This window comes from Anser brachyrhynchus, assembly GCF_964034855.1.
Source record: "Anser brachyrhynchus genome assembly, chromosome: 17".
NCBI lineage: Eukaryota > Metazoa > Chordata > Aves > Anseriformes > Anatidae > Anser > Anser brachyrhynchus.
In genome coordinates this window covers 11,464,235-11,482,438 of record NC_137710.1, presented here as the reverse complement: position 1 = coordinate 11,482,438, position 18,204 = coordinate 11,464,235, and the positions used below count along the sequence as shown (strand labels likewise).

The 18,204-nt window shown below is 49.6% G+C and overlaps 3 protein-coding genes across 7 annotated transcripts; 1 reads left to right on the top strand and 2 right to left on the bottom strand.

Moving 5' to 3' along the window:
• The first annotated feature begins 1,473 nt into the window (after positions 1 to 1,473).
• SIRT4 (sirtuin 4) lies at positions 1,474 to 7,415 on the top strand. 2 transcript variants are annotated; one of them, XM_080559162.1, is made up of 6 exons: positions 1,474 to 1,664; positions 1,762 to 1,888; positions 3,275 to 3,780; positions 4,448 to 4,742; positions 5,881 to 6,084; positions 6,629 to 7,415. In XM_080559162.1, exons 3-5 carry the CDS (start codon positions 3,281 to 3,283, stop codon positions 6,031 to 6,033), a joined length of 948 nt encoding a protein of 315 aa, XP_080415288.1. In that variant the 5' UTR covers positions 1,474 to 1,664; positions 1,762 to 1,888; positions 3,275 to 3,280; the 3' UTR covers positions 6,034 to 6,084; positions 6,629 to 7,415. The 2 variants fall into 2 exon arrangements, with proteins under 2 accessions (XP_080415288.1, XP_080415287.1); XM_080559161.1 differs by having other exon boundaries at positions 1,475 to 1,664; positions 1,762 to 1,892.
• LOC308179259 (uncharacterized protein) lies at positions 6,055 to 14,794 on the bottom strand. 4 transcript variants are annotated; one of them, XM_080559168.1, is made up of 6 exons: positions 14,665 to 14,794; positions 13,617 to 13,845; positions 12,290 to 12,413; positions 9,863 to 10,020; positions 9,366 to 9,439; positions 7,553 to 8,509 (listed from the first exon to the last, which is right to left on the bottom strand). In XM_080559168.1, the coding sequence occupies exons 2-6, from the start codon at positions 13,836 to 13,838 to the stop codon at positions 8,341 to 8,343; spliced, it is 747 nt and encodes a 248-aa protein (XP_080415294.1). In that variant the 5' UTR covers positions 13,839 to 13,845; positions 14,665 to 14,794; the 3' UTR covers positions 7,553 to 8,340. The 4 variants fall into 4 exon arrangements, with proteins under 4 accessions (XP_080415297.1, XP_080415294.1, XP_080415296.1 ...); XM_080559170.1 differs by lacking the exon at positions 14,665 to 14,794 and adding an exon at positions 14,276 to 14,298; XM_080559169.1 differs by lacking the exon at positions 14,665 to 14,794 and adding an exon at positions 13,972 to 14,266.
• PLA2G1B (phospholipase A2 group IB) lies at positions 14,489 to 18,055 on the bottom strand. The gene is made up of 5 exons (XM_080559180.1): positions 17,465 to 18,055; positions 16,492 to 16,590; positions 16,249 to 16,408; positions 15,348 to 15,475; positions 14,489 to 14,773 (listed from the first exon to the last, which is right to left on the bottom strand). The coding sequence occupies exons 2-5, from the start codon at positions 16,523 to 16,525 to the stop codon at positions 14,649 to 14,651; spliced, it is 447 nt and encodes a 148-aa protein (XP_080415306.1). The 5' UTR covers positions 16,526 to 16,590; positions 17,465 to 18,055; the 3' UTR covers positions 14,489 to 14,648.
• Positions 18,056 to 18,204: the final 149 nt, after the last annotated feature.

The window sequence follows — 18,204 nt, the reverse complement described above, 5'->3', positions numbered from 1 at the left end:
GGCAGGGCGGGGATGGGGGCTGAATGGGATGGAGGCAGGGAAGGGGTGGAGGCTGAGTAGGGATGGAGGCTGAACGGAGACGGAGGCAGGGCGGGGATGGAGGCTGATCGAATATTGAGGTTGAATAGTAACCGAGGCGAAATAGAGATGGAGGCTTCAGCCTCCTCCTCCTTTTTCCATTCTACTTTTTAACCAGCTCACAGCAGCCTCCGGAGAGGCCCGCAAAAATTGCCGATGCCGACTGTATTTCAAGTCGTCACGGCGGGGTATTGGGAAAAGTTTTCAATCAGCAATAATCGCGCCTCGGGTTCACCTCATGGGCTACGATACTGCCACTGCGCAAAGCTGCCTGCGTCCCTCCCCCGCAGCCCCCACCCCGCCGCCGCCCCCCCGCCCAGCTCAGAGCGCGCCCCCGCCGCCCCCCCGCGCGCCCCCGCCGCGCGCGCCCCCTGCCCCGCCGTGCCCGCGGCCCGAGCCCCCGCCGGGGGGAACGGGAGGGACACGGGGCAGGAGGGAGGCTGGAGGGGACGGGAGGCCCGCGGGGGGTGCTGGGAGCGCGGTATGGTAATGAGGGGGGACTCGCCCCTTTCCCGGGCAAAAAGGCAGAAAATCCGCCGGGTTTTGCCCAAAACCACCGGTTTCCTCTCAAGGGGAGGCTCCTTGCAGAGGACAAGACGCGAGACCAAGCGCGCTGTTACCCAGCGCGTTCAGCGCCTGGCTGCCCTCCCTCAGCACCGCGCACCGAGGAACCGGGGGGCTCCGTGCCCCTCGTGCCACCGCTCCCGTCGTCACCTCGGCTCCGCAGGCCAGCAGCGGGCTGCCCAGGCACGGCACGGCACGGCACAGCGGCTGGCCAAACCTAACGCCAACCGAAAAGCTGCACGACCACCACGCGGAGCAAGCCCCTCGGTGGCAAAAAGCTGGCTGTTGAAGGGGTTCAGGGCTCGGGCTGCGCCCTGGGAGAGGTGCAAGCGGCTGAAAAAATATAACTGCCCCTCACGTCTCCTCCGCACGTACTCTGGGAGGTGTACAGAGACCGCTTGTCACGTGCTGACTGCTGGGGTTTGGTCTGGCCATGTTCATCCCACACACCGGACCAGACTGGCGTCTGTCCGCCCTTGGTGCCATGGTCTGTTCCCACATCCCTCACCCAGACTTTCTCCTGTCCTTCCAACTGTAACCATCAGGACCACCAGCCTGGCTCACTTCGGCCAGCACCGAGTGGAGGCACCGAGGGCACGAGAGCGGGGCCGACATGTCGTCCCCGCGTCCCCTCACACTCCAACCAGGCACATCTCCCCACCGAGGTGTCCTTAACCACCCCCCGTGGATTTGTCTCCCGTTATTTGTTCAGCCACATTCTGAGGCTAAAACCTGCCGCGTTAGCAGCAGTGAACGGAAAATGCAGGCTTTCATAAGGACACGGCCCTACAAAACCTTACCTACTACTTACATTTGCATCAACTCTGATTTTATTCTCCTACGCTTCCTGAGGGCAGCACGCAGCGCTTGCCAACGCACAACTTTGAGGAAGGTGGGCGATTTCTTTCCCTGAAGCATGGGAGTTGTAGTGTTTCCTCGGGCTTGGTCTCCTGCGAACTACATTTCCCAGCAAACTCCTCTTCTGCGGGCCTCCGGAGGTCGGCAGGGCAGCGCTGTGACAGGTAAGTTTTGGGCATTATTCGCCGTAACGTGTTTTATTTCCCTGGCTGTGCGCACCGTGCCCACCGCCCCTCTCCCCGCACCGTGTCATTGTTACAGCAGAACAGGCTCGGGTGACACGGCTCTGGATTTCTGGCCTGGAGAAAGCCGTCCTCTGCCTACACTGTTCCCTTCCTGCGGAGCTTTTGGATGTGTGTTAGAAAACAAACCCTAGCCTTGGACCTCGGTAGGTACGTGTACGGAGCATTACATAAGCGTGGTGGGTTTTGGTGTGCGTTGTTTTGTTTTGTTTTTTATTTTATTTTTTATTTTTTAAATCTGAGCCCTTTGATATTGACAGCAGCCTTGCATTTCACAGGAAGCGTTCAGTCCTTTATAAGTTTCTCTTTGACTTCCACGCTTCAGAGCCTCCCTCAGATGTATGTGCTGTTCTTGCTGCTGGGCCCACCGCTGCCTTCTCTCTCCTGTGGGTCACCCTATATTGTATCTCCATTTCATTCCCCCCTCAAAACACTTCCTTCTGAGAGATCTTTTGACTATAAGGGGCAGGGATGGAGAATTTTCATCAGTTAAAGCAATTTAATCACCATCAAACTGGCTTAGCAGTCTCCTGAGAGCATCATGACAGGATTTATTCTCAAAGCAAGTTACAGTTTATTGGGAAACTCTGTCCCCCCTTCTAATTAATATGGAAAATTAAACCTGGTCGGAAGGAAGGCCTGACACTACTCTTGCTAAACAACAAAAGGCAAAAATCATCATGAACATCATCCTCTGCTTTGATATAAAAAATAATTCAGGACTATAGGGGAAGGCTTTCCAGAATAAGCCTGCACGTGGTGCTTAGATTCAGCCCTGATATCAGTCAGCCCTGAAAAACACTGGCATGGCCGCTCTGTCAGGGCGTTGGTGATTTCAGTCTGATTTACTGGGCTATGGTGCCATGGCCCTGAGCCCAGGCAGCCCTCCTTGTAATTCGACTGAGGATGACGTGCTGGAGATTAACTGAGACAAATCTGCCGTTTGCCACCAGCATCTATTTAGTATCAAAGTACTTCCAGCTGAACATGCAGACTTTCAGTCTATTCGGATATTGCTCCACTTACTGTAAGAATTGGTACTTGAGGGAGACCGGGGACTTGAGGCAAAGCAACTCAGACGCAGCAGGAATCTAAAAACCAGCCAGGCTCTGAAGCTCAGGCCCCTGGAAGGAGCGAGCTGCCTGCCTTGCAGACAAACAAGCTTGCTACTTGAAGAGCTTTCTCAGAGCTGCCACAGGTCTCACAGGCAAGTTGCCGGTAGGCAGCCGTTAAGGAACTGCCCCCATACTGCAACAGCTCAGCTGCGAGGTGCTCGGTGCCCTCCTCCAACTGCCTTTAACACCCTCACACTGTCAGCACTCCTCTGCTACCCTCTGTGAAAGGGACATGCAAACACTGTCCTCGCACGGTGGGGTTTACTTAACAGCTCCAAAGTAATTCTGATTTCGTTAGAAAAAAAAGAGCAAAGAAAACTTATCAGCAACGTTTTCCAGAGAATCTCAAGAACATAGAATCAAGGACATGCTCCTTGCTTTCTTTTACCTGCCCTGTGTTCTGTTCTTGGCTTTTAGCTCAGCATGTTCTCTGCCAGGAGGTTGTCAGGACATCGCAGAGCCATCAGACTCCATCACCTCAGACACCACTCGGTGTCCAGGAGCTCTCCAAACTTGGCTTTCGTGCCAGCCTGTCTTCCCCCGGATCCTGCGGAAGTAGAGGAGCTGCAGCATTTTGTTTCCAGCTCCAAGAAGCTCTTTGTAATGACCGGGGCTGGAATCTCGACTGAATCGGGGATCCCAGATTACCGCTCTGAAGGAGTCGGGCTCTACGCCAGGACAGACAGGCGGCCCATCCAGCACGCCGAGTTTGTTCGTAGCGCCAGCGCCCGGCAGCGGTACTGGGCAAGGAACTTCGTGGGCTGGCCCCAGTTCTCCTCCCACCAGCCCAACACGGCGCACCTGGTGCTGAGAGACTGGGAGAAGCTGGGAAAGCTTCACTGGTTGGTGACCCAGAACGTGGACGCCCTCCACACCAAAGCTGGGAGCCGGCGCGTGACAGAACTGCACGGCTGCACACACAGGTACCCCGCGGGGAGAGGAGGATGGCTAGTGCTCTCGTGTCTCGTTCGGGGTGACCAACGTGTAAGTGCAGTGGTAGCTGCTGAAAAAGGAGGCAAAATGTAAAAGCACTACGTTAGTGGAGATGGCGTGCTCAAGGGTGGTTTTGTGCTGGGGTGAAGAGGATCATGCACCAGTGCTGCTCACAGAGCAGTGTTTAAGGAACAGACACCACCCCAATTTTTGGAGGGCTGTTTGGATCGTGCTTAGAACCTACATCAGTCAGAACCTCCCATTTCCTTGCTGCAGTAAATATGCTCTTAGCAAACGCAGGGGGACCACAAGGATGCAAAGGGTGTCCAGGGCTAAGCAGAGAGGGTAGTGCCAGAAATGCACAGGCTGGGCGTCTGGAGAGGAGCCATCACAGTCTGCCTGTGATCACCCAGAACTTCCTGATGAAAAAGCTCAGCCCTAACTGTGAGATGGGATGCATGGTAGGGTTTAAAGTGCTTAGCCCAGAGCATCCCCGCAAAGCAACAGCAGCAAGACAGCTCAGTGACCTTCACTATCTGTTAAATAAATGGGGGCGATGACAACAGACTTTCCAGGCTTCTAAGGAACAAGTTCCTGGCTCCGGAGCTTCAGCTGCGTGAAGCTCTCTCTCCATTACAACTTTGCTCTGCATTTCAGGGTTTTCTGCCTGGGCTGTGGAGATCAAACCTTGCGCTCTGAGCTTCAGGAGCATTTTGAAGCTCTGAATCCTGCCTGGAAAGCTGAAGCACTCGGGGTGGCTCCGGACGGGGACGTCTTCCTGACGGATGAGCAGGTGCGCAATTTCCAAGTCCCAGCTTGCAGTAAATGCGGCGGCATCCTGAAGCCCGACGTGACGTTCTTTGGAGACACGGTGAGCCGGGAAAAGGTGGATTTTGTGCACCAACGCCTGGCAGAGTCAGACTCCATGCTGGTGGCAGGATCCTCTATGCAGGTAACGAGGTCTTCCTCCCACACTGCATTCCTGTTTCTGTGCTACTCTGCTGGCAACAGTCCTTGGTCCCACAAATTAGGACTGCTGTTTGCCATCACCACAGCTATTTCAGAACTTCTTGGTAATTTTTTTTTTTCTATTGGTGGGATTTAGCTGTACAGTTGTCCTGTTTGGGCTTCCCTGTAACTCCACGACCAGTCTCTGTCATGCTGCTGTAAATAACCCCAGTCACACTTCAGACCTCACTCTCCTGCCTCCTCCATCACTGTGTTGTAGGCTTGTGGTTGCCCATAAAGCCAGGATACTGACACAATTCAGTTCTGCAACATCACCACCCCGCTTTTTTTATTCCTTGAATTTTTTAGCCTTTGCCAGCTTTCCAGGCCTCATGGAAAGCTGTGTGCAATACCAGATTTTAGGACTTCTAATTTCTAATTAAGCTTCTGAAGAAGAGAGCAGAAGTCTCTGCTTGCTGCTTAGGACTGTCCTTTGTATCACACCATGTTTTCTCTGTGAACTATATTTTATCTGTAAGATAAGGTGGTCTAGAAAACCCTGGTGTTTAACCTGTGAAAGCTTTTGGAATAGAGTTTGTATAAGAGATTTTCCAGGAACATGTTCTATTACATTAAGAAAAACTAATGCTTTCCAGAAAGGCATAAAATGAAGGCTTGGCTGACTGCAATTCACTTCACTTCAGGATACTGGAGACAAATTCTGTGAGCTTGCACTTCTTAAGCACATAATCCTTTGTACAGGAATGATTGAAATGCCTTACATTCATTCTTGTAGTACCTAAGCTGGGCCACGTGAGAACCATCAAAGCAGAAACATTTAAGCACCTATGATAACTAATAAAAACTGCTGCAGAGATTTACTAAAAGACAAGAACTTTCCCCTTCAATGTATATATTTTCTACAAAAATGGAAACCCTTCACTAATAAGAGGTCAAAAGCTGTTCTCTTCTGTGCACTCCTGAATGGAGAAACCTACTTGAATTAAATGCAGTTGCATAAAACAGTGTGTATATACAGCCCCGTTCTCCTGCCAACAGCAACTACTTTACTTTCTTTAGACCTTTCTGTAGCTGTCCTTTGCCTATGCTGCTAATAATTCTGTCTGCTGGTATTCCTGCAGGTATACTCTGGTTACAGGTTTGCTCTTGCTGCTCGGGAGAAGCAGCTGCCTATTGCAATCCTTAACATTGGGCCCACAAGGTTAGACCACTTTGCATCCTTAAAACTGAATTCCCGCTGTGGAGAGCTGCTGCCTCTGATTGTTGCACACTGACCCAGCAAGCTGAGCATCAGCAGCTATCAGGAGTAAAAATATTTCTCCAAGGTGAGTGCCTTCCCTGGTCAGTCACCTGAAAGGGTAAGAAGATGGGTTTAAATATCTATTAAATGCTGTGACTGAGATGTACTGACTAAAAAGATGTTCCCACAATGTTCCCATCAAAGCCTGGCTGCAAATATTCATCTGCACCTGGTGTGCTCTGATGGGCCATGATGTTGCTTCCCATGATCATGAACAGAAAGCATACTTGGTGCAAGTGCTCCCAGAAAATTAGGCAAAGGAAACCGGAAAACCTGGCAATGTTGACTTCCAATCCAGTTGTCACAAACAGAAAACTACAGGGGATCAGGGGATCACGTACAGATTCAGAGAACGTGATCAGTGCTGCTACCTTTGCACACAATTTCCTTTGTAACATACCAATTCATGAACGTTTCTCAAGTCACCATACTCATATACCATACTGACGATTCGAAAGCTATGCCTGGTTGAATTGATCCAGCTGATCAAAACACTGCTCTTTTGAAATGTGGATAACGTAAATGTTCAATTCCATCGATAAAGCAGCTTCTTACCTCCACTCCTACAGGACTTACCATCTCAAAAGTGGAAAACTTCAATCTGAGGGGCATCTGCGAGATCCTTATGGCCCCTGATGACACCAGGAGAGGGCAGCAAGCATCGCACATGTCAACCTGACCAGTTTGTTTTCTGCATTGACACCACCTCCACTTAACCAGGACGGAGAACGATGATGAAAAAATGTCTTTTCTGCCTTACTTTGTGGTTGTAAACAGTGCCTTCTCTTTGCACTCGCTGGGACAGGATAATCAGACATGTGAGAACAAAACACTTTTTTTTTAATAGTTGTCCCAGGAGAAGAGTGAGGGGCAGGGAGTTTGACCAAGTAACTTGAGGTAGAATAGCACAGGAGAGCAATGTGGAACACCACAGTATCAGCTGGAGGATCCGTTGTCATTAGTGGGCATGCAAAGGGGGTGAGGAGGCAAGAGGATTTGCAGTTGCCATTTTCCAAAAAAAATGGCTAAAAAGAGAAGCTGGACAAGGATACTACTCTTGTAAGAAATGATTTGAAAGCACAGGCCACAACGTTGATGTCTTTGAGCAAAGAGGGGAAGTCAGCACTTCTCTCAACTGTCAGTTGACCAGTTAAACTGCTTACTATCTGAACGCTTTAAAAATGGAATATTGTTGAGATGCCAGAGGATTTACTTTAAGCTAATATCTGACCAGAGCTGCTTTCAGTGTGGCTGCTACCTTTTCTAGAATGCATTTTTTAAAGATGTTATTTAATTAATGAATAACTAAGTAGCGAATTAAAATTGTTTACGTGACTGATACTATTTGCATTGCAATTTCCTCTCCCTCCTGTGATTTATTTAAGTACAGTCTCAATAGCCAGTTTAGATTCATTTTTTCCATTGCAAAAATGCAGGATGTAATTACTAACAGTTGATGAATTGAGAGAGAGATGCAATTAAATCTGCACAATAGGTTTCCCTCAGGACTGAGCTCAAGCTATTCAGAGATGTGATTCTGCACACTCCTAACAGATCTGTCACTACAGGGTAGCCGTGTTTTGGTAATCCTTAGGGTGGTAGCTTAACACGTTATAACATATGTGGAGAATCTTGCCCAGACTGGAACATTACATTTTTGACCCAACCTTCCATGTGAATCTACCACTCCCCTCATGGCTACAAGGGAGTGTAATTGTCGTTCCAAATGCCCCAATCCCACTCCTCACATAACATGTCCTATATGAATGACTTTGACAAGAACTTTTTTGGAAGAAGGAGTGCCAGAGTCATTTACTAAAAGGGCAATAACAAAGCAAGGAGATCTGTCCACACGATGCAAAATTCTTGGGTTTGTTGTTGCCATTTTCAGGAGCAAGTAAAATACAGAATCAAAGGGATACTTAAGGACCCAATTCTGCAGAAGGTGGAGGAAATTAGATACTTAACGTGTTTCAAGACTTAGCTATAATGGGTCATAGGAGATACTGCTTCACTTAAAAGCCATGTGAGGTAAGTTCAGGACCCCTACCTGCATTCTGCTCCCATTTAATGGCAGTCCTACTTTCCAGTGAGTTAGAAAGCTGTTGTTTGGTAGTGAAGAAAGCTCATAGATGTCAGTCATCTTTTGCGTAATACTGGTGTCCTGCTAACCAAAGCTTTTGCAGAAACTATTGCTAAGGCATAGCAGAGCCTCCACACGCAACCAGGGCACTTGCACAGAGTGTTTATTCACCTAGGTTTTCCATATTAGAAGAGACATTTATGCCTCTTTAGCAGAGGAACTGGGGCCAGGTTTTTCACTATCCATGTCATCTTCTGCACCACCTTGAAATGTGCATTGCATAGGTGTGTTAAAAACGGAGGCTGCCGGTTTGGTGTCATTAGAGCCAGCATTTTGAGGAGGAGGCGTGGGAGCACTGCCAAGAAGTCTGAAAGAAGAAAACGTCTGCAGTGAGGACTGGGCATTACCAATGTGACAGGTGACTAAACCTGCTACGCCCGTTCCTGCCTCCAATTCAGCAGCCGAGCACGTGGGAGTCAGGGTGTCTTCAGCATCACTGATAAAGGCGTAGTTACCCTGACCCTACATGGAATACACAATATATTGCACTATATGCTTTTAAGTCACTAGGGACAGTGACTTACAGTAAATGATAAACATTTACAGTAAATTTCCTGTGCATGGTTTATTACTATATGGTAGCGAGCACATATACATAACAGGCATATGAGGCTGAGACAAAGTTGTTCCTTTTTTTCTGCCAAGCTGATCCAGCACTACTAAAATTGACTTCTTGTACAGCAGGATCAGAACACTTAATCTCCTAACGTGTTCCCCCACCACCACTGGGAAATAAGGTCGCTTAACTGAGAAATGCCACAGCAAACCTAAAGTTCCAAACCAAAAGCCAATTCTGCACCACTCTAATGCTGATTGACACCTTCCCCTGTCACTCCTGGCACTATTTGTGTAGGAAGAAGCAATGCAGAGAGAGAACGGCTATCAGAAGCTGACTATGCCATTGCAGGTAGCTAGCAAAGACCTGTCTTGAGAAGTCTCTCAGCTTCTCAAGTTTCCAGTCTGGATGGAGTTATAGGAACCCCCAGGGTTGAGCAGTATAGGACACAAATCAACCACCGGCTGAAACTAACAGAAAGAGTGTTACAGAGCCTGAGGAATGATCTCTTCCCCCATTACCAGGGGGAAACACAGATCCTTCCTAGCTACCTTGTCTGCTTTAAGCCAGCCTTGATCATCCCCTACATGATTCGGTGCTCTCCTACCTTTTCTGGTTCACTGCTGCTGCACCATTCCACCAGTATTTCAGATCAGGGCTTGAAATTGTAGTTCTGTCCATCTGTGGTTGGTAAAAGCACACATTAGACAACAGCACAAAGACAGTTTTTTACGATGAACTTAGCTGAATCAACAGCTTCTGCTCTTTCTTACAGCTGTTCCTACCACGACAGGTTCCTGAGGTTTGTCTAGAGGAGCTGTGAGTACCTTACAAAGATTGTGAGTACCCTCTCCTGTGAAAGGGGGGCTGGAGTTACCCAGAGCAAACAAAAGCTACTTCCTATTTGGCAAGCCTTGCCTTCAGCTCTGGGCAAACCCTCAGAGCAAGCTTTGTAATAGCGTCCTGCAGGATGAGAGATGTCCCACAAACTGCGCTCCAGGGAAGGAGCGGCACCCAGGAGATGGTCGGGAGGACTGCGCCTGATGGGAATGGCGTAAGCGCAGCCTCCCACCTCTTACAGTCAGATTGCTCCTACTGACAAACCTGCTTATTCGTGATTTTTGGAAAAGGACCAAAGACCCTGGGCATTGTGATCTTGGGAGGTTCAGGAGCCTTGGAGCGCAAGGGGCTAAATCCACCTTCTAGAGTGTGCATCTTTCCCCACAACTGCCTTGGATGTCGTCCTTTCCTAGTTTTTGCACCTGTATGGAAGGGGAAAAAAAGGAAAAAAAAAAATCAGTGCCAAGTTACTGGTTTCCTCAGTCTATTCATTCAAAACCCAGGGCTTGCGCAGGACAGATGGAGTCTTCCTCTCACATAACCTGCCCTAGGGCAGCCCCAGGTAAGTAGCAACTGAAAGCAACCATCCTGGGAGGCTTTCTGGTGCCTATGGGAAAGGAAAACACCTGAGGTTAGTGTTTCTTGTCATGACACTCTGCACACTGCAGGGGTTTTGAGACCTAAATTAAACTAGCCTTAGCAGCTGTGTTTTTAGATTACCGAAAAGTAGCAAGAGAATAAATTTACAAGAGAGGACTTTGCCTCTCCAGTCCTACTGGTCTGGCCATTTTCATCACTGATATATATATATTCACATATAATACATGTGAAAATACCTTTCAGATGCCAGATTTCTCCTGGCTGATGCTTTCTTTCTGAAAAGGTCAGGAATTTCTGATATATGGGCTGTTAAACAGCTTTGATTTTTCTGGTTAAAGTTAAAAAAAAATCTGGATGATATTTTGGGCAAAATAACACAAAGAAGCCCATTAATCCTTTTCCTCCTATCGTATTGCTTCTGTGAGATTTTAAGTGGAAGAGTCCCCAGTGGGGGCTGCACAGCTGAGTGCTCTGTCACCTGTGCACCCAAGTCCTGGTAGATACAGGACACAGATGGACAATAAGAAATTCATACCTGCTCACACTGACAATTGGCCAGGCAGGTAACAATAAGGCTAAAAATAAAAAAAAGCATTTTGTGTTAAAAGGCCTCACAGTATACAGCACGACTCCTGCAAACTAGAGGCGAGCAGCTTTGAGTGAATGACCCAAGTGAGCTGCTAGCCCTTGCTGAGACCCTGACAACATATGCAGCTTCAGCACATGCAAATCAGAAACAGTGCATTTTTGCTAATATGAGAGCTCTTCTGGGACATTCTGCTGTTCCTTTATCAGAAGAATCTTCCAAGAAAAAAAAAAAAAGGTATCAAAAGACAGACACATGCTGCATCCAAATGTCCAGTGTGGTCCTTGGCAAGGGCCAAGGAGAAGAAATCCAACTGGACTTTGTAATTCTAAAAACGGAATACCTGCAACAATGCAGAGTTCACAGTCTGACACAAACTGCTGCTGGTGGGAAGCAATGCTTGGTTCCTTAATCAAGCAGGGGGCATCTGACAAAAATCAGATTACGACCCCTTTAGCACTTGGCAAGACAGAGCTTACTGGATGTAATGAGGGACTCCTGTGTCTGTGCACAGAACTGGCTGTGGCTGCAGCAAGGCTCCTCGCCTGCCTGTGCAATTACTGCTTCTACAATAAAGCAGCTGTACCTGCAGGTAAGGAAAGCCAGAGATTAAGGCTGCCTTCTCACTAAGATGAGTCCCTTTGTTGTTTGGGGAAAACAGCACTGGAGCTGAGACAAGAAGCAAATGCTTTTTGATGTGTTTTCACAGCTTAGCATGAAGGGGAATAATAACCTCCATTTACTGAGCTGCACACAGCCAAATGGGTTGAAGACCGTTCCTAAAGCTCTACCAGATTTATGGTGATTGGACCTTTCAGTCAGATGGAAACTTGGAGCTGTGAATAGCTGATCAAAGAGGAAAGCTTGTTTTAAAGGGGGTGATGAAACATGGAGTTTGCAGCTCATAAGAACCACCCAAAAAAATCCGGGAAATAAGTTTCAGTTATGCCCTGCAAAACGGAAGATAAATCAGGTGTCTTGACAAGCAAGTGAATATGCCTCCCCTACAGAAACTTGCAGCAAGCGGTTTCAGTTTGGGTGCTGATAGAAAAGGGGGCGTCAATACTGTATCCAGCAGCAAAACAGCAGATATATGGTAGTAGAAAGACCACAGAGACACCTTTCTGGTGTCTCTGAAAAATTCATGAGAATTTTTCATGAATTCATAAATGAGATAGTAGATTGGTATCACTATTCTCCCCGAGATCTTTCCTGAATGACCAGAAACAAAACTGCTTCATGAAGCTGAAAGGCAGAGTCAAGCTAGCCAGGGTTTAAAACCAGAGTTCCAGACACGGATGATATCTGCAAGTCTGTGTGCAGACCCCAGTCCTCTCCCTTCCCACTAAGGAAAGATACCTAATTACCACATCTGTGCTTTTTCTTCTGCATCACTAAGTATACAGTGGCAGGTAAGAAGAAAAGCTGAGCCTGAGAGGAAGAGTAACAGTACAAGTGTCTAGTAGTGGTCTCTAGACACAAATGGAAACTGAAACAGTCATTACCCTGAGCATAGCTGTTTACTCTCTTCATGTCTTGTCTCAGCTGGCATACTTTCTCTTTCATCTCTGCAATGTCCATGTAGTTAGAGTAATTTAATTCTCCCTGCAGAGTCCAAAAAATCTTGGCCTAGAAAACAACAATAGAGAAGACAAAGATAAGACACTGAGAGTTCACTTCTGCACCATAAACCCACACAGGCACCATCCCTCCAGCATGTCACAAGCCAGCTCTGTACAGCTTCAGAGCTCCCATGCTCAGTGACCACAGGGATATTTTATTTCAGTTACTGCTTCTGGTCTTGGAACAGAAGCACAGACTGGCATGGCAAAAGATGTTCGTATCTTCTTTGTTCTCCCCATCAGGTGGCAATAAGCCAGTCTGAGGAACCACTGGGCCGCTGTTAGACTCTGCTTTCCACAATGTTCCTTAAAGTCCTAAAGAGTAACTTTGCACAGCCCCTTCAAACCCCACCAGCACTTTGGCCATTACCTAGGGCCTGGCACTTCACATTACGTGACAAGATCCCCTATACAAGGGCTTACTCTGAGGGGGGGGCTGTTAAATCTACTGTTAGGTCTTCTGCACCACCAAATCTATGTAAATAAGAAACATGACCAAGGGTCCAAACATAAGTGTAGGCTTACAGAAATGCGTATGGGGCAAGAGAGACATAGAATGGGTTGGCGCTCTCATCTATCCACTGAAAGGATCTAGGGAATGCTAGAATGGCCCAGCAGCAGGAGTAGATGTACTACCCACCTCAAACCTAGAGTTACTACTACAGGGAAAGACTTACAGCAAGCTTCTGAAATGCTTCCAACTGCATCCCAGCTCTCTTCCCTGCTCGGGATGGTATAGCTCAAAAGCACAGTGTTTCTTCTACATAGTGATGGTATTTTACTTTTGCCTCTACAATGTGTTTCATTTATCCCTACAAAGGGATTTCAGTAACACTTAAGACCTTTACTGCTCTACAAACAATGACCTCAGAATCAAAGCTAGTGCGTGAGGACAACAGACCTCATCTTGCACTTCCATCCCTAGAAATGATTCATCTTAGCACTGTGATGGAAACACATCCAGGAGCCTCCAGATTTCCACAGAGAACCCAGAGCGCTCAGTGTTTCCAGAAAACTCATGTACATGGACACCTGAGGAAAAACAGGAAATGAGTACCGGTACGACATGGACTATCTGGCTGTGAGACTCGCACACTCAGTTTTTATTTCATTTAAAAAAAAAAAAAAAAGTGATTCACCATCCTATCTCAGTATCATCCTGATAGCCTCCAAGATCCAGGGCTCCTCCCTACGAAGACAGCGCAAGTACCTTTATGTAAGACAGCAAGCCAGCTTTTTCCTGCTCCACCTGTTTCTGCTTTCTCAAAGCCCTCTCACAGACCCGCGGGTTCCGCTCCATGGTCGAGTACAGCTCTTGCAGGCACTGCTGCGTGTAGGACACGGACTGCTCCTCAAAGTCCTCTGGGGAAATCTGCTTGCAAAACGCCGTGCGGAGGGGGTACTCGTTGTCAAACTCGTCCAGGGCCTCCATCCTCTACCTGGGCAGAGGGGAGAGGGCGGGCTGCACGCTCTCCTCACGCTGAGGGACACGGCTGAGCCATCTGCTGCCGAGGAGCCAGGGCTCCCTCCCTCAACCACGGGCAGCCCCGGGAGCCCACCCGCACCCTCCGGCCGCCCCCACCGGCGGCAGCAGCCCCGGGGGGCTCCGTCCCGGCCCGGGTGAGGAGCCCAAGGTCCTTCAGAGGCTCCCCCAGCCCGCCCCTGGCTTCCAGGCCAACGCCGCCCCTTCCCCACGGCTGCGGCCCCGCGGGCAGGGAACGGCCAAACGCCTCGGGCCGTGCCCCGAGGGACGGGCGCCCGGAGGAGGAGCGGCGGAGCCGGGGGGAGCCGCGCTGCCGCCGTTCCCCGCTCGCCCGGTTGCCGGGGGGGGGGCGCCGTGAGGGGACGGGGCGGGATCGGGACTCGAACCCGGGTCCCAACGGGGCCGCCTGAGGAGGGGTCAGGGTGGGGGCGGGGCGCACCTGCTCGCAGCCTCCCTCCCGCTCCCTCCCCGCCTCCTCCCGGCCCCGCCCCCGCCGTTGCTCAGAGCCAATCAAAGAACGCGGTGACGGGGGGGGGGGGCGCCGCACGCGCCGCAACGGACCGTTCGCGGAGGGGGCGGGGCCTCCCGGCCTCCCTCCCGCCCCCTCCCCCCACCCCCCCCCAACCCCGTCGCGCGCGCGGCCGTTAACGGCTGCCGGGGGCGCGCGCGTCCCGTCAGGGCCGGGCGGCGGGAGAGGCGCGGGGGCGGCGTTGCTTTTGTCAGCCGGTCTTTATTAAAGGGCGCCCGCGCGCGCGGCCCTCAGGACTTGCAGTACTTGGCCTTGTCCAGCCTGTAGTGGCTCGGGTCGTAGGGCGCCTTGGCGAAGCACATGGCGGCCGTGCGGTCGCAGTTGCAGATGAACATCTCGCACGCGTCGTTGGTGCCTGAGGGAGGGAGCGGGGACGGTCAGAGCCTTCACCTGCCTCCCCTCAACCCCCCCGTGCCACCGCCGCCGCCCTGTCGGGCGTGAGGTGCGCTCCCTGCGCGCCCTCCGGCCCCCGAGCTCCCCTCAGGTGCTGTGCGAGTGCGTGCCCAGCCCTGCCGCCTCCACGCTCCCTCCTTCCCTCCCTGCAGCTCTGCCTGACAGGCTGTTTGCCATTTCTCTCCGATCAGGAGCCATAAAAGCTTGGCCGTTACATTACGGATGTCTGCACAGCGCTCCCCAGCCAGCCCGCTGCCCCCACGGACTTCCGTGGGACCACAGGGCCTGATCCCGCTGAGGAGGGGACAGGTCCCCACGCTCAGCCCACGTATCCTCCAGCACCACCTCGCGCTGAAGCCTTCTGGGCCACCTCGGAGGCATCTACGGCAGCGCGGAGTGCGGTGCCTGCAGCCAGCCCACCCGGCACGGCCTTCTGCTGCACCTCCGTGCCACGGGAGGATTCAAAGTCACGCGGCCCCGGTCCTAACTGCAGCTGAAGTGCTGAGCAAAGCAGAGTGACACGGAGGAGGACGTACTGCTACACGTAATCGCCTTGTTAGAGCAGCTGAACTTGTATGTCTCCGTGTAGGGGTTGTCCACTAAGGTGGTGCACGCTGGCAGTTTCTTAGCCTGAGTGTAGCAGTTATCGTGTGTTTGACAGCACCTGGAAAACAAGGAGGAAGAGGTCAGAAGACACCAGAAATGCAAACTCAGCTGACCTGTAAGACATGTAAATACACTAGTATTTACAAATATGCTTTGACAAGGCGCTGAACAAAAAAAAACCCTCAAGATACCCAGTGATAAGAGGGAGAGGACACAAAGGACCTCAAAGGGACACAGAATCATAGAATATCCTGGGTTGGAAGGGACAAGGGTCCACAAGGATCCACAAGGATCATTGAGTTCAGCTCCTCCTCTGCCAGCTAATGTTCCAAGTACACGTGTGGTTACTGCAGCCTGGCAGCTGACGAGCTAACAGCTGGCACAATCCGCTGCACCTTGGCTATCAGTCTAATGTGATCTCCAAACTGGCAAGCTACTTCTTAGCATTTTGCAGCTCAGCCCTAAGAGGTCAATGGTCATGCACTGGGTAGTGGGCTCACAAGTGCTGTCTGGGCTGCCAGGACAGCACTGCTGAAGAAAAAAAAAGGAAAAAAGAAAAAAGTGTGGGAATGAATGCAACATAGCTGCCACAGAAGAGAAAGTAGAATGCATTGCTTGGATTATATTTTACCCTAGTAATAAGACCTTCAGGTGTGATACTACACAACCTTTTTTCCTTGAACCAGTCTTTGGGAGAATGCTTTATCCATAGCAGCCAGAGAGTTTTGTGAGCATTTTTTCACGTGCAGGGCCAGCTAAGGAGATGCAGGCATGCAGAAATGAGAAGGCGCAAGCTAAGAAACGTGTATGTAAAAGCAGAGTTGTACAAACCTGTCAAGTTCATCCACTGGTGTCCCACTGCCTCCCAAGCCACAATAGCAGCCGTAGCCATCAAACTCAAGCAGAGGGTGACTGCCCGGGATGGCGCATTGGATCATGCTGCGCAGCTGCCACACTGCACGAGGTGAGACATCGGCGCTGGCAGCACCCACTGAGGAGAAACACAACGGTTAGAGTTAGGCATGGTATTACCAGTCACGGGCACGCCGAGAGGGGCGAGTGCCACCTACGCACCTGACAGCAGGAAAAGCAGGGCAAGGGACTTCATTCTTGCAGGTCTTGACAATGAGGTTGGTCCTAAAGAAAACGCAGCTCTTTATACTGCAAGCTCACCTTGAAATAGAAATGAGGTCAACAAGCCAGTATTTATGTTACTGAATGCAGATTTCTTCTATCAGGGGCTGTAGACAGCAGCTTGTGACACGACCAGCTGAAGGCCAGTGGAGTTCAAACTCTGGAAGCCAAGAGGGCAAATATTTGCTTCCTATGATTTTTGCGATTAAATTATTTTAATGGTCGTATTAGAAGACTGCCTGAAAGATCTGGACATTTTTAAGGGCTCTCTACTAAAAAATATAGCGATGTGGTAGTTACACTGAAGAATACTGGCACTAACAGCCAGTTACTAATACTTGTATACTCTTTTTATGGTATCCCACTTATCATTCTTCTTATATCTCTGCGTTGATTCACCTGGCCTAATTCAGGGAACAAGATACAAGTTGTTCACTTATCCCCAGTGACCCTTGGCACGAGCAGAAAAAAATAAATAAAAAAAATAGTTTTAACTTTGAAGCCATATAGGAGAAAGAAGTACTACTAGGCAAAAACCAGGAGCCAAGCAACGTGGAAATCCTCTGAAATTTCTCGGGAGAAGCAGCATAACAACCACGACAAAGGAAAGTGTGAACACAAGGAGATGGTAACACATTGGTGGTAGGATGACTGTGGGAAATATTAACTGAAATATTCAGCAGGATTTTCCCTGAGGCTTCAGAGATGCAGAGAACCAAGAAGGATTGTTGGAGTGCAGGGACAGACATGGCGTTATCCAGTCAAGGTCTGTGTGTTACCACATCACCAGGTACACGGCAAACCTAGTGGAGCTAGGTGAAACTGGAGAAGCCTCCAGGCAATCGTATTTTGATGGCGTATGCTGCCATCGGGCTCCTGAAATCACCATCATGTTTTGTGTGTTTAGACTTACCGTCTTCAGAGCAGCTACATTTGCAGCCCTCTGGAAAAGAAGAGCATGCTGGCTGTGCGGTTTCTTCCCTTTAACTATCCATTTTGATTTCCATCCATCAAAATCTGCCTGATAAATGCAGGTCTTCCTTTTAATACAATGCCTGTCCAGAAGAAACTACCTTTTCTTCCTTTGAGATAGAACCTCTGTTCTTCAAGTAAGCAAAATTAATTTTTATACTAGATAGTCTGTAGATTTAACTAAGTATATGGGGATAAAATAGTTTCCCTCCAGGTTGTGTGCCTTTGGCCAGCCTTACTCCAGTAACTGCTGAATCCATTTCACACCATCGCCAGGTGAACGGTAACATTGCAAATGGAAATAACCTGTGATTAGCTGGTGATAGCCAGCTGATTTCAGATACAAGCAGGTGGCACAATACACATCTCTCTGGCAAAGCCAACGTTACCTGGCTTAAACAAGGACTTGTGGCTTACATGACTTCAGAGGAGTTATGCCAGAAACGACCTGTGCTTAGAAGTTTCAAGGTACACAGCGTACCATAGCTCCGACAGCAGTTTCTCCATCAGCAAAGCAGAGCCCGTTTAGGCCCTTTGGTTCTCTACACCAAGGCACGAGGTGAGCTGGATCCAAAAAAGGGTAAGAAAGTTTTTTGCAGTCAGCCGGGTGTCCAAAATACTGCACTCGTATTCAGACCCCAGAGGCTCTAATGCTGCCAAGGCTACAGGTTTGGCATTTTT